General features: G+C 42.0%; 1 protein-coding gene across 1 annotated transcript in view; it reads right to left on the bottom strand.

The window, feature by feature from the left end:
• LOC139449496 (ankyrin repeat and LEM domain-containing protein 2-like) overlaps positions 1–25,876 on the bottom strand; it is an 82,771-nt gene that overhangs the window by 4,812 nt on the left and 52,083 nt on the right. Inside the window, exons 6-7 of the mRNA XM_071230919.1 lie at positions 5,279–5,345; positions 196–368 (exon numbers count right to left, since the gene is read on the bottom strand). Of these exons, the coding sequence (XP_071087020.1) occupies positions 196–368; positions 5,279–5,345 (240 nt within the window). The remainder of the gene's footprint in view (positions 1–195; positions 369–5,278; positions 5,346–25,876) is intronic.

The following is a 25,876-nucleotide window of genomic DNA, read 5'->3' as shown; positions in this document are numbered from 1 at the left end:
CTACTCAGTCTAAAGTTACATTTGTAAAAGCAAATATGATTTTATCATAAAATAAAATAAAAGATGTAGTATGCTTGTGAAAAAGTTTCATAAGTGTTTATGTGTAATATATATTTACAATACAAAAATACCCTTGGATAACAATCTCTATACATTCACCAAATTCATGAAAATTGTTTTTCTTCCTCAGCTCACCTGAGATGGAGACATGGGACCGGCTCGGGCTCTCACTGCGAGGGTAGGGTCCTTTGGACTCTTCTTCACCTGCGACCTGGTCAGGTCTGATGAGTGGTCAGGCGACCATGGCTGACCAATCACAGGCACTGTTGTGTTGTCTTCTGACCGAAGCAATGGCACATAGCACAACCCTGAAACAAAAAGGACGAAAAAAAAATCATTTCTGCTTCTCTGTCTATGAAAGTTTTCAATATCTGTAACACTCCTCATTTTAAAAAGGAATAAAAGTGTCTTATGGTCATGCTAAAACCTTTTTAATCAGTCTTAATTTGATATTAACAGCTATTGTATGCATCTGATTCCTATTATATGCTGACCTTTTCAACAAGCATGAGCATTGGGGACCTATTCCACTCCTGGAGTATTGCAGGGAATAATCTATATGCTAACTATGAATGTTCAAAGGGAATTCATCATCGGTCGCCCATGTTTTATCATCAGCAAACAAAGGTATCAGGTATTAGAATTAATTTCCGCGATTTATTTCCCCTGCAAAGGTGCCTGAAAGCAACAAAGCTTTTTCAAATTAGTAGATCACTTGATACTTGTTTTATCAAGTAAGACAACACAATCTTTTTAGGTTTAGCCTTACGACTTACGATTTTCAATTACTGGTTTCTGTTGAAATAACTAACTTCAATAATGTAGTAACGTAAAAAAATCCCTTTTTGGTTTTTCTTCAACTTTGTTATCATGAAGCTGGCTCAAAGCCTTAGAAACAGGGGCAGCACACAGAGATAAGGGAAACACTCTTCCCGCTGTCAGCCATGTTGATAGAGACAAGCATGAGTTATCCCCCCACTTTGATTGCGATATTCAAGTGCTTTCTATAATGATAAATTAAGAGCGTTATTGATCACGCGTTTAACTTGGGAGTTTTTTCCCTCAGCAAACTCCCCGATTGAGTGGAAGACCTACACTTCATCTCAGGGGATGCAAGGCCGTTTGGTTTTGACAATGATAAACATAATTGAGACTTTGTTCATATCAAACTGGGATTCTGACTGTTGATTTGCCTCCCAGCGATGACTTTTTTGGAACTGCATCACTGGTTGGCCAAGTGCTTTTGTCCCCAAATATTGAACCCGTTTAAGGTGACAATGATTGGTAATTTTAATCATAATCGAACATCAAGTGCTGCTTGTTCAAAGTGTTTGAAAATAGTATTTACCTAATGACTCAGCAAGGGTAAACTATACTGCTTCCAAAACAATCAGTTGTTTGGTGAATGTTTTTCTTTCTTAATTACTTGGTTACGGATCTGACAAACTCAAATTTTACAAATGTTGATAGAAATTAAAAATTTTAGATTTGAATTTTCAACCTGACAAGATTGCAACCTAATTTCAGACTGAATAAATAGTGCCACAACATTGTAGCTCACCTGCATAATGTCAACAAAGCCCTTCAACAAAAGTTATTTTCTGCATACGTACTGAGGACTAAACAAAGACTAAACATGATATGATTCCATAAAGTTGATGCCTTCATTGGAAGAAACCACCTTGGTCATGTACGGATCAGTATTGCAAGAAAGGAACATACAGCTTCTGACTAAACGTATACCAACTTTAATAACATTTTGAGTGAGTGAGTGAGTTTGTTTTACGCCGCTTTTAGCAATATCACAGCCGGGGACACCAGAAATGGGCTTCACACATTGTACCCATGTCAAGAATCGAATTTTGCTTGTTAGATATCTTTAGTAACCATGAGATATCATCCAATCAACTTAAAGGCATGTTTTTCCTTTTTTCTGTGAAAGGAAGAACCTAACAATTTTATTTTCACATTTTTTCAGGACATCTTGCATGTTAAGCAAAGTTTCTTTTTTCAACCCTGAACAAAGATTATCTTTAATTAAATTTCCCATTCCAGCCTGAAAATGAAATGGTTGGTTCCATAGGTAGATTCAGCTGACATTGTGACCACCCAATACTCGCTGTAGCTGCCTCATCAAACAAGCATGGAGAGAGCGAGCGAGTGAGTGAGTCCTGTTTTAAACCCCATAGCAATACTTTTTTTTCTTGAGTATACAGCGCACTTTTTTTCTCCAAAAAAACCACAACCGTGTAGAAGGGGGTGCGCATTATACACGCCATAAGGAGTTTTGATGGTTTTTTCCCCTCAACGCAAAGACATATGAACAGCTAATTGCTGTTTCTGGCTTAGTACAAATTTGTACTGACCAAGTTTCTTATCACTGGTTCGTTTACCAGATTCGCTGAAGGGGTACAGCGTATTTTTCTTCTGCGCATAATATTCTAAATATCTTTTTTCCAAAATACTGAATCTGCTAGAGGGGGGGTGCGCATTATACTTGGGTGTGCACTATGCTCAAGAAAAGACGGTGTTTTCTGTTACAGTGGCCTGTCTGGTCCAGGCAAACCAGTGACTGAACACATGAGCAACGCTTCAACCTTTGTGGGTACGTAGACACAAGCCACAGAACCCGACCACCCAGTCAACTCTTACAATGAGCAACAGGAGCTGGGGACCTATTCTGGCCTGGACCCCTGCAATGTGCCTCGTCTGACAGGCTTGGGCCATAGGGCACTTGATCTATGCTCAGTCCCTCCAGGCACATAACAGAGAAGTAGGGAACCCACATAACGGTGAGCCATGACAGCTCAAAGGTATAAATAGTAGTGAATGTTTACAAGTGCAGACAATGTCAATCAGTAGGAAGAGGCAGGGCCAGTTCCAAACAATTTCCAAATTACAGCAATGCTTTATCAGTTTCTCTTGACAAACAAGAGTCATCAGAAGATGACAAATCCCCCCGCCCCCACGAATTTGGAAGAACAAATCATCTGATTGTTCTTTAAGTCCAGCTTGATGAGAGTATTCCTATCTGACCTGTCTGTCCGTAGACAAGAGAAGATATTGAGCTATCAAAACAATAATATGGAACTGGGATTCGGAACTTTGTATTTCAATGTCAGGTACTCACCACAAAGAACAGAGTCAAAGTCAAACTTAGTTGCCATTGACACAGGAATTTTAAATTATTTTTTTTTAAATTACTACAAAACAAATCTCTCCCCTTCAGCCCCTGATTTCAAGTTGTGCTGTGGAAACGAAATCATTATGGAGGGACAGGAGGGATGGACAGCCAGACAGCCAGACAGCCAGACTATATCCATCCGTATTATATGCCGGAGGGATAAAATTAAATAAACAAAATATGGAGACATATAATATTTACTAGTATGTGCAACCCGATTACATTATAACTGTCCTGATTCATGCATACTGGCATTTGTCTAGTGGACCAGTGTATTTGTCAAGTGGAACAGTGTATTTGTCAAGTGGACCAGTGTATTTGTCTAGTGGACAAGTGTATTTGTCAAGTGGACCAGTGTATTTGTCAAGTGGACCAGTGTATTTGTCAAGTGGACCAGTGTATTTGTCTAGTGGACAAGTGTATTTGTCAAGTGGACAAGTGTATTTGTCAAGTGGACCAGTGTATTTGTCAAGTGGACCAGTGTATTTGTCAAGTGGACCAGTGTATTTGTCTAGTGGACAAGTGTATTTGTCAAGTGGACCAGTGTATTTGTCAAGTGGACCAGTGTATTTGTCAAGTGGACCAGTGTATATGTCTAGTGGACAAGTGTATTTGTCAAGTGGACTAGTGTATTTGTCAAGTGGACAAGTGTATTTGTCTAGTGGACCAGTGTATTTGTCAAGTGGACAAGTGTATTTGTCAAGTGGACTAGTGTATTTGTCAAGTGGACCAGTGTATTTGTCAAGTGGACCAGTGTATTTGTCTAGTGGACAAGTGTATTTGTCAAGTGAACTAGTGTATTTGTCAAGTGGACCAGTGTATTTGTCTAGTGGACAAGTGTATTTGTCAAGTGGACCAGTGTATTTGTCAAGTGGACCAGTGTATTTGTCAAGTGGACCAGTGTATTTGTCAAGTGGACCAGTGTATTTGTCTAGTGGACAAGTGTATTTGTCAAGTGGACCAGTGTATTTGTCAAGTGGACCAGTGTATTTGTCAAGTGGACCAGTGTATTTGTCAAGTGGACCAGTGTATTTGTCTAGTGGACAAGTGTATTTGTCAAGTGGACCAGTGTATTTGTCAAGTGGACCAGTGTATTTGTCAAGTGGACCAGTGTATTTGTCAAGTGGACCAGTGTATTTGTCTAGTGGACAAGTGTATTTGTCAAGTGGACTAGTGTATTTGTCAAGTGGACCAGTGTATTTGTCAAGTGGACCAGTGTATATGTCTAGTGGACAAGTGTATTTGTCTAGTGGACTAGTGTATTTGTCAAGTGGACCAGTGTATTTGTCTAGTGGACCAGTGTATTTGTCAAGTGGACAAGTGTATTTGTCAAGTGGACTAGTGTATTTGTCAAGTGGACCAGTGTATTTGTCAAGTGGACCAGTGTATTTGTCTAGTGGACAAGTGTATTTGTCAAGTGGACTAGTGTATTTGTCAAGTGGACTAGTGTATTTGTCAAGTGGACCAGTGTATTTGTCTAGTGGACCAGTGTATTTGTCTAGTGGACAAGTGTATTTGTCAAGTGGACTAGTGTATTTGTCAAGTGGACCAGTGTATTTGTCAAGTGGACCAGTGTATTTGTCTAGTGGGCCAGTGTATTTGTCTAGTGGACCAGTGTATTTGTCTAGTGGACAAGTGTATTTGTCAAGTGGACCAGTGTATTTGTCTAGTGGACCAGTGTATTTGTCAAGTGGACCAGTGTATTTGTCAAGTGGACTAGTGTATTTGTCAAGTGGACCAGTGTATTTGTCTAGTGGACAAGTGTATTTGTCTAGTGGACCAGTGTATTTGTCTAGTGGACAAGTGTATTTGTCTAGTGGACCAGTGTATTTGTCAAGTGGACCAGTGTATTTGTCAAGTGGACCAGTGTATTTGTCTAGTGGGCCAGTGTATTTGTCAAGTGGACCAGTGTATTTGTCTAGTGGACTAGTGTATTTGTGCAGAAGATCAGTGTTTCATATATCAAAGCCAAATCATATCATATGACATGATAAATGCAAGTTCGGAAACATTTCAATTTCTTTCATATTTTACCTTTTAGTAACTCCATAATCCTGTTTTTGAGCTCTGGGGTTGAATTTTGACATCTACTGCATACAACCTGAAATACAAGTATTTCAGCATCAGTTGACATTGTCAAATGCATTAAGTGAAGCAATATTTAGACGTAATGTAAAGCTGTCTTATGGTTGTCTATTTCCTTTCCAATCACAACTACAGACCTGCACATTTGTTGCTTAACACCACACTGAGCAATATTCCAGCTATATGACAACTGACTACAAATAATCAAGTCTGAACCAGACAATTCAGTGATTGATATTCTGAGCAATGACCCAAGTTGGTGTCCCGTGGTGTGTTGACACTCCATCAACCAAGCCGGATGATCCCTTCTTTTAAGAGTCAGTGATTGAGTATGGTTTTATGCCGCTTTTAGCAATATTCCAGCAATATCACGGCGGGGGACACCAGAAATGGGCTTCACACATTGTACCCATGTCGGGAATCGAACCCGGGTCTTCAGCGTGACGAGCGAACACTTTAACCACCAGGCTACCCGACCGCCCCCTTCTTTTAAGAGGCTGCTGAGGATCTATTCTAACCTTGAATCCAAAGGGCTGGCGCTTAAAGACACAAAACGCATACCGTATTCGACGTAATAAGCGCCCAAGGCGCTCTCAAAATTAAAAATAGGGGGCTCTTATTAGAATATTATTTTGTCGAAGAAAAAATAGTTGAAAGATAAATGTCGTGGTTTATGCTGACAGCCTGAAATGTTTATATAGGTGAGATATATTTTTCCAAAATTTAATTGCCCATACTTAAGGGTGCATTTAACACACGAGTGCGTAGTATAAGCGAATAAATAAGTATTGTGTACATTGATCAATCGGAAAGGGTGCTAATTGGGATTGTTCACGAGCCAATATATTAGCAAATATCGCCATGGGCGCTTATTACGTCGAATATGGTATACTGAATATATCTCAACATTTTGTAGGTTCCCAAATAGAATGCAGTGGATAAGATGGCATGGAACTTTACAACTGAACTCAAAAGACTTATCATTATTTCAAAGGGCAAAACCCCTCAAAATAGTTTCTGTTTTAGCTTATTCAGCAGAATTTCCGAGATGGCATGGATTCGCATTGAGGTGGTATGAATAACATCATTTGCTTTGACATTTGGTCTTGGGTATAAACATATAAATAAATTATGGTCACAGAATCAGAAACACATAATTACATGCTGCCTTAACATCGCTGCGATATTAATTTGCAGCGAAACATCATATCTAATGAGTGGTTGTGTGGGAAATGTAATCTCGCCTTCTCCTTCTCCTTGGAAGCGAGTCATATTTACACAGTATCATGTATCCTCTCAAAGGAAATCGCCATCCCTGAATCTAACCTACATCTGTAAATCAAAAATACTGATCATTTATGAAAACAAAAAGTCCCATTATTCCAACATTAACACTCCAGCATGACATTTAGAAAATATCATCATAATCTTTGAATATGTCTGTCTATACCTAGGTGATCATTAAACCAGTCATATGAAACAAATAACATTCGGTATTGAAGACAAATTAATCAGGTTGTAGGTTTCCAAGTAATCAATCAGCGCTGACAGCTATGGACGACAATTAACAAGGGTGTGGTGCACATTGCATGCACAGCCCAACAGCATGTCACACACCGTCTCTTTTATGTTGAAGGAAAACATCGCATTGTTGCAATTCTTACTGCCAAAGCAGCCTAACTCCAAATTTGGCGCCTATGATTTATCAGGAAGTCCATACTTGGCTGCCTCATGTCAAAACCTACAGACAACCATGATATCAAGCTGGATTTAAGTATACTACTAAAAAAGGTTAAGGGTTACCAATACTTTCATATTACTGAAGTTTATCTGTCATGCAATTGATGTAAGGTTCATAGGGTAGCCTTGTGGTAAAGTGTTCGTTTACCACACAGACAGCTTAAGTTCTATTCCCAGCAAGTGTACAATGTGGGAAGCCCATTCCTTGTGTGCCGAGAAGTGATATTGCTGGAAAAATGTCAAAAGAGTCGTAAAACCTCTCTCACTTAATTAAATAATGTTGCTATATTTTGATCAAGGTACTTCAATGTACACAGCCAGTCTGTTTCTACTTGTTTGTTTTTTGTTAAGCGCGTCATTTAGCAATATTCCAGGTATATAACGGTGGTCTGTAAATAATCGAGCCAGTGATTGACATCATGAGCATCAATTTACACATTTGATATATGACATACGGCAACCGAGTCAGCGAGCCTGACCACCTAATCCCGTTAGTCGCCTCTAACAGCAAGCATAGGTTGCTGAAGACCAATTCTGACCCGGATCTTCATGGGTAGTGTAACTAAGGTGCCACAACAGATTGTTCCATTTATTTCCACTAGAACCTTCAGGCTAACACACCTCTGAGCAAGTAGACCCTCCATCACCTGAACAACATAATCGCCCTGGTTACACTCACAGAATACTGTTTTGTTGGTTTGTTTGTTGTTTAACGCAGCATAAAGCAATATTCCAGCTATATGACCAGCGGTCTGTAAATAATCAAGTCTGGAACAGACAATCCAGTGATTGACATCATGAGCATCTGTCTACGTAATTGGGATATGATGACATGCATCAACCAAGTCAGCGAGCCTGACCACCTGATCCCGTTAGTCGTTTCGTACGACAAGCATAAATGCCTTTTATAGCAAGACCTATTCTTCAAGGGTCACAGAATACTGCAAAACATTTATTGGACACAGCCCATGAAATAAATACAACTTGGGGACGTGTTAATCTAGCTGGTATTGCTTCCAGTGAAATCATGAGAGTGGGGAGTGAGGGAGAGAGAGGGAGAGAAAGGGAGAGAAAGAAAGAGGAAGGAGGGAGAGAGAGATAGAGAGAGAGAGAGAGAGGGAGGGAGTGTATTGAAGCCTATCAATGCTACAACCCGACCAAACTTGGCAGCTGTAAATTGAATCACAGACATCTCCACTCTGCTACTCATGATGGAGGATGGCATCAAAGTGTCAGGAACTCCTCCAAGACGGACAATTAACATACTTTCCGAGACAGGTGTCCATTCTGCCGCGTTCATAAACTGTTCTTCATCAGGCTACAACAACATGATAACCTGTTCTTCTGATGTTTATTCGTCAAAAATGAGCAAACAGAAAAAGTCCTCATAACTTATTTTTCTGGCTTAACAATAAGTGGTCATGAAAAAATCTTCCGCACTGGCAAAAAATCAATACATCAGGATACCAATAAATGAATTAAGTCTGTGAAGCCCCATTCATCGAGCAGATACTATCCCACTCCGTGCCACGGTCAGGAGTGATCTTGTTTACCCATACACAGCACTACTTTGTCCGAATAGAGAATGATCCATTAGGCGGGTAAATAGCCATTATTAGATTGTCATCCATTTGATCCTGAAAAGTGAGGTGTCTGGTATTGTTTTTTTCAGGATTAGGAACGACTGCAATCATTAACTGTTATAAATGTCCATAGGGACAAGTTGTTTTTTCCTGATATTAGTAACAACTTGAAGAAAATAATTTGCTGCTAATGATGACAAACTAAGAGATCAGTACACAACCTAGCCTCATAGGAAAAGCCTTTCCGAGTTTGCATCTATCTTAACTACTCGAACCCCCACAAATACCTGCAAAATTGCTGATCTGAATATATGGGGTACTTGTCTCACACCTCCTCGCTCTTCTGTGAGGCTGCAAATAGTTGCTTATTCTTGTATTGCAATATTTGTGCAGTACTGATGGATTTGTCTTTAGGTCAAAGCCTCACTCAGCAATATTCCAGGTACAATATTGAACGTAATAAGCGCCCGGGGCGCTCTCAAAATTGGAAATAGCGGGCTCTTATTAGAATATAATTTCAAAAACAGAGGTGAAAGATTGTAAATTTCGTAGTTCATGCTGACAGCCTGAAATGATACAAAAGAAAAGTATGTGCGTATCATACACGACAGATATATTTTTGCAGAATTTAATTGCCCATAATTAAGAGTGCATATAACACACGAGTGCGTATCATACACGAATCAATAAGTCTTGGGTGCTAATTTGGATTGTTCACTAGCAAATATATTAGCAAATATCGCCATGGGCGCTTATTATGTCGAATACGGTATGTCATGACAGCCTGTAACAATCACGTCTGGACCAGACAATCCAGTGATTGATAATATGAGTAATCTCCCATGTAGTATATAGGAACAAAGACATGCTTCATTCAAGTCACAGAGCCTGACCATAGGAGCCATGAAGTCACCGCTAACGACCAGCATCGATTGTTCACGGACCAGTTCTTAGGAGGCCATCACTGTTGAATGGATGATACCAGAGACACAAGTTCACACTGACACTGTCAAAGCATTTCAGTTGATAGCATGCATCTTTATTGAAATAATTACAATATTTTCCAATAATTTGAAACTTTAGGAAATCTAATCTGAACTTGATCTTTTAAATCGACGCCAGATCTTACGCTAAAGGCAAGTAATTTTCCTTTAATCAGAATGTCAGAAATACGATGTCATGCCCATAACGAGATCAGAGAAAGAATTTGAGCTAATAAAGATGCCTGTCCCAAGGACATCCCATCATCTTGACCTGATTAAAATGTCAAATACAAGAAAACGATGTTGAATGTGGCTATCAGAGCTCAATGAGTTCAGCCTAAAGGACTAGTTTACTACCCCGGTACTCATGAGTGACTTCCACCTGGGGCCGATATTAACGACTGACCCTGACCTTAGCACGACCTTTGACCTGGCTATTTGCTGAAGCCGGGGGGCATGCAGGTATATGTACACACCTGAGCTCACAGGTAAAATCCACACCTGAATTGTGCCGATTATGGAAACCCCTTGCCATATACAGGTTAGTATTAAACTAGGACATTTCAAAACTGAATCCATCCATTGAGAGCAGCAAGGCAGTGTGTAACGTGGAACACAGGAAATGACAGTGGTATTGACAGTATGAAGGGGCTCTTTCTTCTATGTTTTTCATACATATACATAATAGATAGGCTTGGCTAGCTTCAGTGTATTGTGTTATGAAAACGCATAATGCACACATTAAACTTCGCCTTCCTTCACTGAATGGATACATGGGGCAGGTTTTAGTCGTGACACAAGTGGAACGGTTGCTATTACAATGTAATTGTTTCAGTGTAACCGTGGAAACATGAGATACCTGAAATAACCAGTGTCGTTCAATGGTTACTACTGTGCCCAAACTGGATGCACTATATATTCAGGTATACTGTCTGTTCTCTGTGAACTCAGCTGGATTCATGGATGTATGGACAAATTTATGGATTAACAAAACATAGGTATGCCGGAATGCAGCAAAGAAACTGACATTTCTAGACCACTAGTCCTAATAACAATAACATATAGCAGAATCCTATACATGGCAAATTTCAACTGGTCCTTACGACAACTAACTACAGTGAACTACGGTTATAACGAACACGCTTATAATGAACTACGATTATAACAAACTAAAATTAGTAGTCCCTTTGAGTTCGTTATACTAGTGCTAACATAGGGTCACTGGTAAAAAGTATCTTTTGTCACTATTCCTAATGATATGTACTACAAAAACAACTTCAAAAGTTGAGTACTTTGTCTTCTCGTAAAGGTCCGGGGTAGAACAGATCTTCAGCAACCCATTCTGGCTGTAAAAGGCAACTATGCTTGTCATAAGAGGAGACTAACGGGATCGAGTGGTCAGACTTGCTGACTTGGTTGATGCATGTCATTGTATTCCAATTGAGTGGATCGATGCTCATGACGTTAATCACTGGATTGTCTGGTCAAGGCTAGATTACTAACAGTCCGCCGTCATATAGATGGAATATTGCTGAGTGCGGCGTCAAACAACAAACAAATAAACGAGAAAGTAATTATTTTGAACGAGAACTTTTTCCTTAATTCTATTGATAACTTACCATTATGAATTTGGCGGGATCATATATAAACTATACAAATAGTACTAACTTAAACACTGTGAAGTACTCAGTGAAGGGGTACCCGGTAGGATGAGATGGTAATGTGACTGATAACTTTCTAGCATCTCATAGGCACTGTGGGTTTAACACACCCCAGGGAGCTGAGAACGTAATTCAAATGATTCATTGATCAGGGTAAACATGAGGTAACAACATGATAATTAACTTGGTGGCTGAAACTGGCACACAAAAAATACACAAATTCATCATTAAATAATCAGTAGTGTGTGTCACTTTAAGTATATATAGATGCTCCATTTTGTTAGCCAGGTTTCTCTGAACAAAGAAGTTGTAATTGAGGTCTAATCACACCTAGCTGAAATGTTCTATAGATAAAAGACATGCACATCACACGGTGTGCGCAATCACAGCCACACAAGTTTGCCAGGGAATCAATTATGTGAAACTTGTGGAAACTCTCAATCTCTGCAGCCTCGCAGCAACACTGAACTGGCAAAGTCAGACTTTATTTGAAGTTGCCGTGGACATGAATTTATCTTTATAGAAAGTTTAACACAGTTACTTTGAAGATATGATGCTTGTTAAACACATGAAGGTGGTTTTACGTTGGAATATAGCTTGTTGTATGAGGCGACTAAAATGAATCCGGCATCAGGCAGTGAAAAGGTTGATTTTGTATCATTGTCAATGATGTTGTTCATAGTATGAAACCACTGATTCGTCTTGCCAGAATGAATTATTTACAGACATGTCCCTCCCAATAGGTTTGCCAGCAGCTGGCCTCAGAGGCAAGTTGGGGCTAATTGTGTTCATCAGCTTACAACACAATTATCAATCATAAATGGAAATTGAAAACATCTGTTATAAAAATTGACTACAAAGCATTTTGCTTGTTTGAACAACACAATTTGTGTGTGTGTGTGTGTGTGAGAGAGAGAGAGAGAGAGAGAGAGAGAGAGAGAGAGATGCCACTGCTTCTGAATGCTTCACCAATGCAATCCCACGAGCATAAGACTCTCCGTACCCATGACACTGCATAGTAGCGCCTTGATTGGCAGAAGATGACCCAAAACATTAAGACAAGACTGTGACCCACTTCTCCTTCTCGGTATACACCTGAGTGCTTGGATATCACATCTGAAGTCTTTCCCCAATTCCCCCTCCGCTAGCACACAACACACATATGTTAGTATTCCCCGAAAGCTTCGCACACCACTCTCCCATTAAGCTAAGCAATCACAGGCATAAAGGTAGGTGAGCTGTGTGTTGAGAGTTTACAAGTCAGTTGTTCTTCCTGTCAGTTTCCCTGACACTTAAAAATTCCCACTAAGACAGGCCTTGTTGAAGAGTTATTTGATATTTCATCATAAAGGGCTCTAGTGACTTCGATACAGATGCTACTGTATCATGTGTCTATTCTAGCATGTCTTAATGTAACAATGTATTGCGAGGTAATTCCATCGAAACACAATCTTTCTGAAAGGTCAGTTCAATAAAGAAAGTTCTTTCAAATTAAAAGATATCTTTGAAATCTGTGCTGATAGTTATAAACTTTTCTGTGCTTGAAATTAAATGAAATTTCTGATCTGCTGGATCAAAAATAATTAATGGCTTCTGTAGTCCAGTAAAAGGTGTACCGTATTCACCATACAAAGTGCACAGGGTCACGAAACCATTTCCAAACATGCTAAGATTAGTGATTATTAAAGTCTTACCATTTTGCCTTGCTATAACTGAATGCTTGATTTTGATATGAAAATACTTACCAGAGAATGTATCCACAAATTTCTAAAAGAAGTACTATCACATAGAAGAATGATCAAATAGGATTCCCTTTCTTCCCTGAAAGAAGCAGAAATTCATTACCGTATTTGTTCATTAGGCCCATGGCTTGATCATACAGTAAAATTATAAAAATCAAATATTGCAATTCATTACATAATCTTTGTTACAAACAGTCTTATGCAAAGCAGTTCAAGATAAACAGGAAAGTGAAACACACTTCACTCACATCAAACTTAGAAAAAAATGAATACGAAACATTCCATGCTTCCTCATGTCCTTAAAAACAAATCAATCTCATTAAAATCAGATCTTAGTTCTTGCTACCGCTAAACAAAGCTATGCTAAGACGTGAGTTTAATGAGACTTCCATTCTCCTTAAAGTGACAAGGTCCTTCTCACCTATTCCTGGTGCACAAGTTCTGCCCAAGCATCTGTAACTATTTATTACAATGTCATAAATGAGCCATAACCTGCTTTAACTTGGTGCTGACCTATTTCCCTTATCAGAAGCTGGTGCTCCTGTCGGAGTGATGTAAGTATTCAGTTGTGTGTAGCTTTCATACGACACAGATTTATGTGTAGACAGACTTAGCAAATCTTGTGGAAATTTCATGTCAGGCAAAGTTAGGTGTAGACAGACATAGCAGATCTTGTGGAAATTTCATGTCAGGCAAAGTTAGGTGTAGACAGACATAGCAGATCTTGTGGAAATTTCATGTCAGGCAAAGTTAGGTGTAGACAGACATAGCAGATCTTGTGGAAATTTCACATGAAGACAAAATTTGATCAGTGCAGTCCTAGGATATTTTGTACATTTCATTTCTGTTGACAGACAAAACATCTTGTGTACATTTCATATATGAAGCAAACTTTGGTGAAGTCAGTCCTGGTCACAATATGTGAGTCACGACTGCATAATTAAATGATAATTCAGAATTACTTTGGGGGGGTCATGTCACTTGACATTCAAGACTGTGATACTGTCAGAACACCTCAGGATGGCCTGCTACAGGACCAACTAGAAGTGTATAAATATGGAGGAAGTGAGCAAGGCAGGTCTGTCAGTGAAACATGATCAAGACTGGCATGAAATACCAAGTGTTCAGCATATGTTATTTCAACTGACGTGAACTGTGCAGCTAACAGATAGGGTGAAGCTCACTCGGTGCAGATGAGGAAATCGTCCATCCATGTCATGTTGGTATATGCGTCATGGCAACTTGTGATTATCAGACTGGGATGCTACTTCTTATAAACAACATGAGTAGAATGTGGTGTTTAGGTACTGGAGAGTGAACCTTGTACTTCACATCCTGAAGGTGTTTGTGCGTTAAATCAAACGACATTAGAGAAACCTTGAATTTCATCCTGAAGGTATCAGTCAGTTATATCGGAGGAAGATATTAAACCTTGTATTTCATCCTGAAGGTGTCAGTGAGTTATATCGGAGGCAGACACTAAACCTTGAAAACCATCCTGAAGGTGTCAGTGAGTTACATCGGAGGCAGACACTAAACCTTGTATTCCATCCTGAAGGTGTCAGTGAGTTATATCGGAGGCAGACACTAAACCTTGTATTTTATCCTGAAGGTGTCAGTGAGTTAAATCAGAGGCAGATACTAAACCCTTGCATTTCATCCTGAAGGTGTCAGTGATTTATATCGGAGGTAGACACTAAACCTTGTATTTCATCCTGAAGGTGTCAGTGAGTTACATCGGAGGCAGACACTAAACCTTGTATTCCATCCTGAAGGTGTCAGTGAGTTATATCGGAGGCTCATCCTGAAGGTGTCAGTGAGTTATATTGGAGGCTCATCCTGAAGGTGTCAGTGAGTTATATCAGAGGCAGACACTAAACCTTGTATTCCATCCTGAAGGTGTCAGTGAGTTATATCGGAGGCTCATCCTGAAGGTGTCAGTGAGTTATATTGGAGGCTCATCCTGAAGGTGTCAGTGAGTTATATCGGAGGCAGACACTAAACTTTGTATTTCATCCTGAAGGTGTCAGTGAGTTATATCAGAGGCAGGCACTAAACCTTGTATTTCATCCTGAAGGTGTCAGTGAGTTGTATCGGAGGCAGACACTAAACCTTGTATTTCATCCTGAAGGTGTCAGTGAGTTATATCGGAGGCAGACACTAAACCTTGTATTACATCCTGAAGGTGTCGATGAGTTATATCAAAGGGTCATCCTGAAGGTGTCAGTGAGTTATATCGGAGGCTCATCCTGAAGGTGTCAGTGAGTTGTATCGGAGGCTCATCCTGAAGGTGTCAGTGAGTTGTATCGGAGGCTCATCCTGAAGGTGTCAGTGAGTTGTATCGGAGGCTCATCCTGAAGGTGTCAGTGAGTTGTATCGGAGGCTCATCCTGAAGGTGTCAGTGAGTTGTATCGGAGGCTCATCCTGAAGGTGTCAGTGAGTTATATTGGAGGCTCATCCTGAAGGTGTCAGTGAGTTATATTGGAGGCTCATCCTGAAGGTGTCAGTGAGTTATATTGGAGGCTCATCCTGAAGGTGTCAGTGAGTTATATCGGAGGCTCATCCTGAAGGTGTCAGTGAGTTATATCGGAGGCTCATCCTGAAGGTGTCAGTGAGTTATATCGGAGGCTCATCCTGAAGGTGTCAGTGAGTTATATCAGAGGCAGACACTAAAGATGTGTACAAGAAGAGCAGGAGTAGACATCATGATCTGTGTAGTTAATATACATGAGTGTCCTACAGGTTTTACAAAAATTGTGACTTTTTCGTATCTCCCAAGCAAATTCTTACATGAGTTGTGCAAGATCAGCAGGATGTTCACACACTAATGTCATAATCTCTCGATTATTTACACGTTAAAGCTAACAGGATCAACATAACTTCAATATGACACATGGCAACATTACGACGATGTGGTCTGCACTGCATCAACACTACTGTGAAGTCATTACTACATATGTGCCTCGTATGGAACTTTACTAACTGATCTTGAACCATATGGAAGATAAATGTGATTATTACATGACAAATGCAATAATCGGTTTATTATCCATGCTTTACGAAATTAGCTGTGAAGATGAAGAAGTATCTCCTATGTAGATTGTGATGTCACCATCCCATCCCATTAACATTGATGTCTTTATGACATGTAAATACAACATTACACGTTTATTCACATGGATTCTTACTAACTTGTATAATCTGAACCCTATATGAATAATAAATAGCAAATAGTAATAAGCTTACTATTGACTAAAAAATATCAGAATATTAGGGCTGTGTGTTAGGTAAGGATGAGCGATATTACTGGTATATCGGTAAATTGAGGTTCATTCTTTCCATGATACGTTTTACAATATAATACGTATCACAATACAGCCTTGTGCATTGTAAAATATTGTGTTACACTTTAAACATCCAATAACCACCCCAAGTATGGGCAAAAGCATTGTATTGTAATATACTGTGATACAGTTACACTGCATTAGTCTGGACTAGAAGAGGACAAGCAAGGACACACCTGGCTATATAAGTGCAATGATCTGGAATGTAACTTTAACCAAACTTAGCCTCTGTGAGTGAGTGAGTGAGTGAGTGAGTGAGTGAGTGAGTGAGTGTTGTTTTACGTCGCTTTTAGCAATATTCCAGCAATATCACGGCGGGGGACACCAGAAATGGGCTTCACACATTGTACCCATGTCAGGAATCGAACCCTGGTCTTCGGCGTGACGAGCGAATGCTTTAATCACTAGGCTACCCAACCGCCCCATAGCCCCTGTGAACTCTACTTATTCCAAAATTCATACCTGTTTTTTCTGAAATTCGACATTCTAGAGTGAGTTGGGTTGAACGCCGCTTTTACAGTATTCCAGTTATTACACAGCATGTCAGCCAAAAGTGGGAGGAAAGTCTGAAGTGCTGCAGGTGTGAGAAAGAAACCCACAGGCATGGGTATGGTGCTGACAAACCTAGAAACATAATCGGGGTTAACCAGGATTCGAACCCACAATCATAGATTTCTGGCATGCCCAAGGGACAGAACTCTGCATAGCAAATCACAGGGCCTTAAGACGACTGGGCCATCTATGCCGTCAATGGGTTTCCTGGGCCGAATGCATAACGTGTATAACGATCTCCCACTTCACTCACGATGTGCCCATGATGTAGGATGGAAGACACTCACTCGTCTTGCTCACATCCGATGCAATCATTTTTAATTTACAATTACAAAACATATGTTTCTATGAATGAATTTCCATATTTTTGTTTCATTTAATGTGACAGAGGTAAGAAACATCTCTTCCAAGGCCTTGATTCAGTAGGGTGGGTGTGTACATTCTCTTCTGTATCTCCTAATAATCTTCCATCAATCAACTCGTAGTTTAAACAGTTAACGTCAGGCAATACTGGTCATTACACAACACCGCTTCCTGAAGAACATTGGCATTTAACTCACAAACATATATTTGCCTGAGGTGGGACAATACATTTATTTTTCTTATCCTTATTATTACGAAGATCTAATCTATCAAACCCAGTAAAATATGCCATAGCACCTGATAAGCCAAATGTGTTCTCAAACTACAAATTATTATTTCATTTTTGCCACGAACATGATAAACGGCAAAAATTGTTCTGCAAAATTTAATCATAGAGCAAGCAAGTCATTCATCATAGGAAACTATTTTCATTTTTTTTGACACAAACTTCCTTTTATTCATGAGATAAATTCCCCTGCAATGATTTATTAAGTTCAAGGTCTGATATGAAGCTTCCTAAATTTGTCAGGCCTAAGACTAGATCAGTGTCATGACCAGCAATGAATATAAGTGATGGCCCTTCTTTTCTGATCAGCAGAAAGTGTGACTTATAATTCATTAGGATGTTACTGGGTGAGGTGAAATGGGGTTTAATGTCGCGTCCAAGATTATTGCACTTATATAGCGACGTGCATGCACGTGTATTTGTGTGTGTGGCTGCTTGTACTAGTCCGGACTGATGCCGATTTATAGTGCTAGTTCACTGAGATACCATGCTGCAGTTTAACATGAATACCCCACTCAGACACAGTATACTGACTCCGAGCTGGCAAGTCCTTGTTTTAGCCCCTTAATGCCGAGCGCCAGACAGGGTAACAACAAGTACCATCTTTTAACGTCTTTTGGTATGATGCGGTCGGGGATCGAACCCCGGACCTTCCACTCTCCGGGCGGACGCTCTACCATTAGACCACAGAGGCGGTCTATGATGTTACTGAGACACATTTTCAAATAGAGTTAAACTTATATTTGCCTGCCTCCATTTCTATACCCATTGAGCTTAAGAAAAGTACAAAACTTTATTCCGTTGAATTTAGTAATATTTTCATTTTTACCCCAAAAATACATTAACCGGACATTTTCAGACATTTTGACTTGTAAATCACAAATTCTGCATATACTGTGAACAAATAATTTCCCAACATGACTAAACCAGAACAAATACCTTTCACAAAAAACACAAACAACATTTTTTATGATGAAGCTCCAAGCTTAAGTCAATAATTCACAAACAATTTTAACATGTCTGTTAAGATCAAGGCCACACTAAACTCCTTCGTCAATATCTTCTGAACGCACTTCCAAATTTAAAAGGAAATCCATTAACATCACAAACAAAACCGAGAAAAAAAAGATCATTATCCCTTAATTACATCATGAAAAAAGCAGAGCTACACTCTTGTTAAGTCTATCATCAGCTGCTATCCTTCGCTCTGTGCTCATCACAGAGAGCAGTGGGTCACGTCTATTTCTAGTGAAAACACAGGCTTGGTGTACATTTCACATACCAGGGGCTCTGATCACTCAACTTGTGTGGGAGTTTCAGCCTTTAAGTTAATGATAGAGGTGCTCCAAGGAAGACTTCCCAAGGAATATGTATAATTTATCTGTATTGTGGCAATAGAGTGTCTGGACTGGCTGACAGCTTAGGTAGACATCGCTCAGGGTCTTATTGCTGTGTCAGACAGAACTTGTCTGTTTCACACTGACCTTCTTTTGACCATCATCATAATTAGTCTAGATTACAGTGTGATGAAGTGAAATTCATCCATGATCTCTATTGGGATTTTGTACTGTCTTATTCAAGTAGAGCTGTAGAGAGCTGGGACAGACCTGCAAGTTATAAATCTGTCCTCCCTTTGTTTAGCAGGTCGTCTTACTCTATTAATGGTGCTATTGCATGCTCCTTCTGGTACACACTCTGTAACGTCGCAGATGTTAGCAGTGGTTTTTGCTTGTTTTTTTGTTCGTTGTTTAACGCCGCACTCAGCAGTATTCCAGCTATATGATGGCGGTCCGTAAATAATCAAGTCTACACCAGACAATCAAGTGCCCGACATCATGAGCATCAATCCACTAATACAATCGGGATACAATGACATGCATCAAGCCTGACCAATCCCCATTTACGGCAAGTATGGGTTGCTGAATGCTTATTCTTTCCAGATCTTCACGGGTTGTTAGCAATGTTAAGAAACACAAGGTTTCGGATGAAGATCACACAGGCAATAGACCAAATATGAGTGAATATCGTTTTAAGCTGCTTTTAGCAAAATTCCAGGAATATCACTGCAGGGAACACCAAAAATGGGCTTCACATATTGTACCCATGTAGGGAATCAAACCCAGGTCTTCTGTGATACGAGCGAACGCATAAACCACTTGACTACTCCACCACCCAACCTAACTATGAACTTCCTTGGAACAACAGTTTATATTCATTAACGGTAATGGGAAAAGGTTTGCTCGCCTCCTAGGTCATGAGGCAATATTTCTTAAAGTGAAATGTCGAAAGATCAATATGGCCAGCTCAATTTTCAGAAGAAAAAGATGAAATTAATTTCTGGCTTAACATTTTCAATTTTTCACAGCATTAATTGTATCTGTATTAAGGGATTATCTGCCATAAATATGAACAAAATACTCATCTTACTAAAACCAATTTTGGTAGTTTGTAGTTTAATATTCCCGTCATATGATAGCAGTCTGAAAACAATCAAGTTTGGACCAGAAAATCCACTGATGGAAATAATGAGCATCGATATATATGCAAATGGGATACGATGATATGCATCAACCAAGTCAGCATCCTCCCGAGGCAAGAGAGTTAACTGACTATAAAAGTCCAGTTTCTACCCTTGCCGAACTAGGCTGGTATTATGGAGTTACATTTTTGCTGGACTAATGAGTCTATGCATAGTCCGATCAAAATCAAGCACCGAAATCGAAATCCGGTTCGTAAACTGTCGTGCAGATTTCGGTTGATTGCAGGATTTGCAAAACATAAGTATAGCCAATTCGTTGTCAGCAGATATTTTCCAAATCTTTTCATGTTTTTAATCAAGGCGCTCACTTGATTTGATGCATTTCGCGATGTAAGACCCGTTTTATCACAATATGGATCTTGATTATCGATCAGATCATCCTGACTCGGCGCCACCATTTTGTGTGAAGCAAACAGAAGTGATATGAGAGATGGAATCTGATTGGTCCATAGGCGAGGCGTAGAAGGGACATAACTGGTAATAGCCAATGTTGGCGCTACGATAGAGCCTAGTAATTCCAGCCTAGTTCGGCAAGGGTGGAAACTGGACTTTTAAAGTCAGTTAACTCTCTTGCCTCGGGAAGATGCCAAGTCAGTGAACCTGACCACCTTAACGTTAAGATCGCTTTGTACAACAGCACATGGGTCTTCTTACTCTATTAGCGATGCTATTGCATGCTCCTCCTGGTACACACTCTGTGATGGCATAGATGTTAGCAATGGTTTTTGTTTGCTAGCCGCCTCTTATGACCAGCATAGACAAGGTTGCTGAAGACCAATTCTAACAGGGCGGAAGGCTAATGAGTGGCTAATGAAGCTTTCCTCCCCTTTCTGATGATATACCCAGAGCTACATATAAGCAGCGTATTTGCGTAAAATACCCCCCAAAATATTCAAAACCCAATTACTTTCAATTAACTTGCATATAGTAATGCATGCATTAAATGAAAAACTTAAATGTATAAAAACAGCACGCGTAAATACCCAATGAAGCTTTTTCAGCATGCATACACTTTAAGGAGATAATTTCCGAGATACAATTACGAGCATATTTACCTCCAGAGGCAAGCCTATCTATTTAGAACAGTATATACATCGAAAACATTATTTCATTTTTTAAAATCTTAAAATGTTCACTAATTTTGGGAACACCCCAATAAAGTAATAAATAAATGAGTGAAAAAATATTGGTTACCCAATGAAAAATGTAATAACCCAATTAAGTTTGAAAATCTAGAGCTAAAAACTCAATTGCTCATAAAGTTATCTGGAGCTCAGTAAACCTGATCTGAAACGCTTCAAATGCACATTATCTCTCCACTGAAAATATGTTACCAATATTTGAGAAATCAGAGCTGTTGTTAGGAACAGCACTATCAGCCAACAACCCCTTATCAGCCCTTCAAGACACAACTTCAGAATGGCAACCCTTTTACATCACCAATGCTTTATCCTCTCCATCATTGCAAATAATCTGTGCTGGATCGAAAACACATTGTGGTCTCGCTGTTGGGGGGCTGGTGTTAAGTGTGGATGTGTGTTGGGGGCTGGTGTTACGTGTGGATGTGTGTTGGGGGTTGGTGTTAAGTGTGGATGTGTGTTGGGGGCTGGTGTTAAGTGTGGATGTGTGTTGGGGGCTGGTGTTAAGTGTGGATGTGTGTTGGGGGCTGGTGTTAAGTGTGGATGTGTGTTGGGGGGCTGGTGTTAAGTGTGGATGTGTGTTGGGGGCTGGTGTTAAGTGTGGATGTGTGTTGGGGGCTGGTGTTACATGTGGATGTGTGTTGGGGGCTGGTGTTACGTGTGGATGTGTGTTGGGGGCTGGTGTTACGTGTGGATGTGTGTTGGGGGCTGGTGTTACGTGTGGATGTGTGTTGGGGGCTGGTGTTAAGTGTGGATGTGTGTTGGGGGGCTGGTGTTACGTGTGGATGTGTGTTGGGGGGGATGGTGTTACGTGTGGATGTGTGTTTGGGGGCTGGTGTTACGTGTGGATGTGTGTTGGGGGGGCTGGTGTTGTGTGTGGATGTGTGTTTGGGGGCTGGTGTTATGTGTGGATGTGTTTTTGGGGGATGGTGTTACGTGTGGATGTGTGTTGGGGGCTGGTGTTAAGTGTGGATGTGTGTTGGGGGGGCTGGTGTTACGTGTGGATGTGTGTTGGGGGCTGGTGTTAAGTGTGGATGTGTGTTGGGGGGGATGGTGTTACGTGTGGATGTGTGCTGGGGGCTGGTGTTAAGTGTGGATGTGTGCTGGGGGCTGGTGTTAAGTGTGGATGTGTGCTGGGGGTTGGTGTTAAGTGTGGATGTGTGTTGGGGGCTGGTGTTAAGTGTGGATGTGTGTTGGGGGCTGGTGTTACGTGTGGATGTGTGTTGGGGGCTGGTGTTACGTGTGGATGTGTGTTGGGGGCTGGTGTTACGTGTGGATGTGTGTTGGGGGCTGGTGTTACGTGTGGATGTGTGTTGGGGGTTGGTGTTAAGTGTGGATGTGTGCTGGGGGCTGGTGTTAAGTGTGGATGTGTGTTGGAGGCTGGTGTTAAGTGTGGATGTGTGCTGGGGGTTGGTGTTAAGTGTGGATGTGTGTTGGGGGGCTGGTGTTACGTGTGGATGTGTGTTGGGGGCTGGTGTTACGTGTGGATGTGTGTTGGGGCTGGTGTTATGTGTGGATGTGTGTTGGGGCTGGTGTTACGTGTGGATGTGTGTTGGGGCTGGTGTTACGTGTGGATGTGTGTTGGGGGGGATGGTGTTACGTGTGGATGTGTGTTGGGGGGCTGGTGTTACGTGTGGATGTGTGTTGGGGGGGATGGTGTTACGTGTGGATGTGTGTTTGGGGGCTGGTGTTACGTGTGGATGTGTGTTGGGGGGGCTGGTGTTGTGTGTGGATGTGTGTTTGGGGGCTGGTGTTATGTGTGGATGTGTTTTTGGGGGATGGTGTTACGTGTGGATGTGTGTTGGGGGCTGGTGTTAAGTGTGGATGTGTGTTGGGGGGGCTGGTGTTACGTGTGGATGTGTGTTGGGGGCTGGTGTTAAGTGTGGATGTGTGCTGGGGGTTGGTGTTACGTGTGGATGTGTGCTGGGGGCTGGTGTTAAGTGTGGATGTGTGCTGGGGGCTGGTGTTAAGTGTGGATGTGTGCTGGGGGTTGGTGTTAAGTGTGGATGTGTGTTGGGGGCTGGTGTTAAGTGTGGATGTGTGTTGGGGGCTGGTGTTAAGTGTGGATGTGTGCTGGGGGCTGGTGTTAAGTGTGGATGTGTGTTGGGGGTTGGTGTTAAGTGTGGATGTGTGTTGGGGGCTGGTGTTACGTGTGGATGTGTGTTGGGGGCTGGTGTTAAGTGTGGATGTGTGTTGGGGGCTGGTGTTAAGTGTGGATGTGTGTTGGGGGTTGGTGTTAAGTGTGGATGTGTGTTGGGGGCTGGTGTTAAGTGTGGATGTGTGTTGGGGGCTGGTGTTACGTGTGGATGTGTGCTGGGGGCTGGTGTTAAGTGTGGATGTGTGTTGGGGGCTGGTGTTACGTGTGGATGTGTGCTGGGGGGATGGTGTTAAGTGTGGATGTGTGTTGGGGGCTGGTGTTAAGTGTGGATGTGTGTTGGGGAGATGGTGTTAAGTGTGGATGTGTGTTGGGGGCTGGTGTTAAGTGTGGATGTGTGTTGGGGGCTGGTGTTAAGTGTGGATGTGTGTTGGAGGGGATGGTGTTAAGTGTGGATGTGTGTTGGGGGGGATGGTGTTACGTGTGGATGTGTGTTGGGGGCTGGTGTTACGTGTGGATGTGTGTTGGGGGGGATGGTGTTACGTGTGGATGTGTGTTGGGGGGCTGGTGTTACGTGTGGATGTGTGTTGGGGAGATGGTGTTAAGTGTGGATGTGTGTTGGGGGCTGGTGTTAAGTGTGGATGTGTGTTGGGGGTTGGTGTTAAGTGTGGATGTGTGTTGGGGGCTGGTGTTAAGTGTGGATGTGTGTTGGGGGCTGGTGTTACGTGTGGATGTGTGCTGGGGGCTGGTGTTAAGTGTGGATGTGTGTTGGGGGCTGGTGTTACGTGTGGATGTGTGCTGGGGGGATGGTGTTAAGTGTGGATGTGTGTTGGGGGCTGGTGTTAAGTGTGGATGTGTGTTGGGGAGATGGTGTTAAGTGTGGATGTGTGTTGGGGGCTGGTGTTAAGTGTGGATGTGTGTTGGGGGCTGGTGTTAAGTGTGGATGTGTGTTGGAGGGGATGGTGTTAAGTGTGGATGTGTGTTGGGGGGGATGGTGTTACGTGTGGATGTGTGTTGGGGGCTGGTGTTAAGTGTGGATGTGTGCTGGGGGCTGGTGTTAAGTGTGGATGTGTGTTGGGGGCTGGTGTTATGTGTGGATGTGTGCTGGGGGATGGTGTTATGTGTGGATGTGTGCTGGGGGATGGTGTTAAGTGTGGATGTGTGTTGGGGGATGGTGTTATGTGTGGATGTGTGTTGGGGGCTGGTGTTACGTGTGGATGTGTGTTGGGGGATGGTGTTATGTGTGGATGTGTGCTGGGGGATGGTGTTAAGTGTGGATGTGTGCTGGGGGCTGGTGTTAAGTGTGGATGTGTGCTGGGGGCTGGTGTTAAGTGTGGATGTGTGTTGGGGGGGATGGTGTTACATGTGGATGTGTGTTGGGGGGCTGGTCTTAAGTGTGGATGTGTGCTGGGGGGGATGGTGTTAAGTGTGGATGTGTGTTGGGGGCTGGTGTTACGTGTGGATGTGTGTTGGGGGGGCTGGTGTTAAGTGTGGATGTGTGTTGGGGGCTGGTGTTAAGTGTGGATGTGTGTTGGGGGCTGGTGTTACGTGTGGATGTGTGTTGGGGGGGCTGGTGTTAAGTGTGGATGTGTGTTGGGGGGGATGGTGTTAAGTGTGGATGTGTGTTGGGGGGTTGGTGTTAAGTGTGGATGTGTGTTGGGGGCTGGTGTTAAGTGTGGATGTGTGCTGGGGGCTGGTGTTAAGTGTGGATGTGTGTTGGGGTGTGTGTGTTTTGGGCTGGTGTTAAGTGTGGATGTGTTTTTGGAGGCTGGTGTTAAGTGTGGATGTGTGTTGGGGGGTTGGTGTTAAGTGTGGATGTGTGTTGGGGGGTTGGTGTTAAGTGTGGATGTGTGTTGGGGGCTGGTGTTACGTGTGGATGTGTGCTGGGGGCTGGTGTTAAGTGTGGATGTGTGTTGGGGCTGGTGTTAAGTGTGGATGTGTGTTGGGGGCTGGTGTTACGTGTGGATGTGTGTTGGGGGCTGGTGTTAAGTGTGGATGTGTGTTGGGGCTGGTGTTAAGTGTGGATGTGTGTTGGGGGCTGGTGTTAAGTGTGGATGTGTGTTGGGGCTGGTGTTACGTGTGGATGTGTGTTGGGGGCTGGTGTTACGTGTGGATGTGTGTTGGGGGCTGGTGTTAAGTGTGGATGTGTGTTGGGGCTGGTGTTAAGTGTGGATGTGTGTTGGGGGCTGGTGTTAAGTGTGGATGTGTGTTGGGGCTGGTGTTACGTGTGGATGTGTGTTGGGGGCTGGTGTTACGTGTGGATGTGTGTTGGGGGATGGTGTTAAGTGTGGATGTGTGTTGGGGGGCTGGTGTTACGTGTGGATGTGTGTTGGGGAGATGGTGTTAAGTGTGGATGTGTGTTGGGGGCTGGTGTTAAGTGTGGATGTGTGTTGGGGGTTGGTGTTAAGTGTGGATGTGTGTTGGGGGCTGGTGTTAAGTGTGGATGTGTGTTGGGGGCTGGTGTTACGTGTGGATGTGTGCTGGGGGCTGGTGTTAAGTGTGGATGTGTGTTGGGGGCTG

The sequence above is a fragment of the Haliotis cracherodii genome, unplaced genomic scaffold (genome assembly GCF_022045235.1).
Source record: "Haliotis cracherodii isolate W230 unplaced genomic scaffold, xgHalCrac1.p SCAF_8, whole genome shotgun sequence".
NCBI classification, from domain to species: Eukaryota; Metazoa; Mollusca; class Gastropoda; order Lepetellida; family Haliotidae; genus Haliotis; species Haliotis cracherodii.
This window is presented reverse-complemented; position numbering and strand designations above follow the sequence as displayed.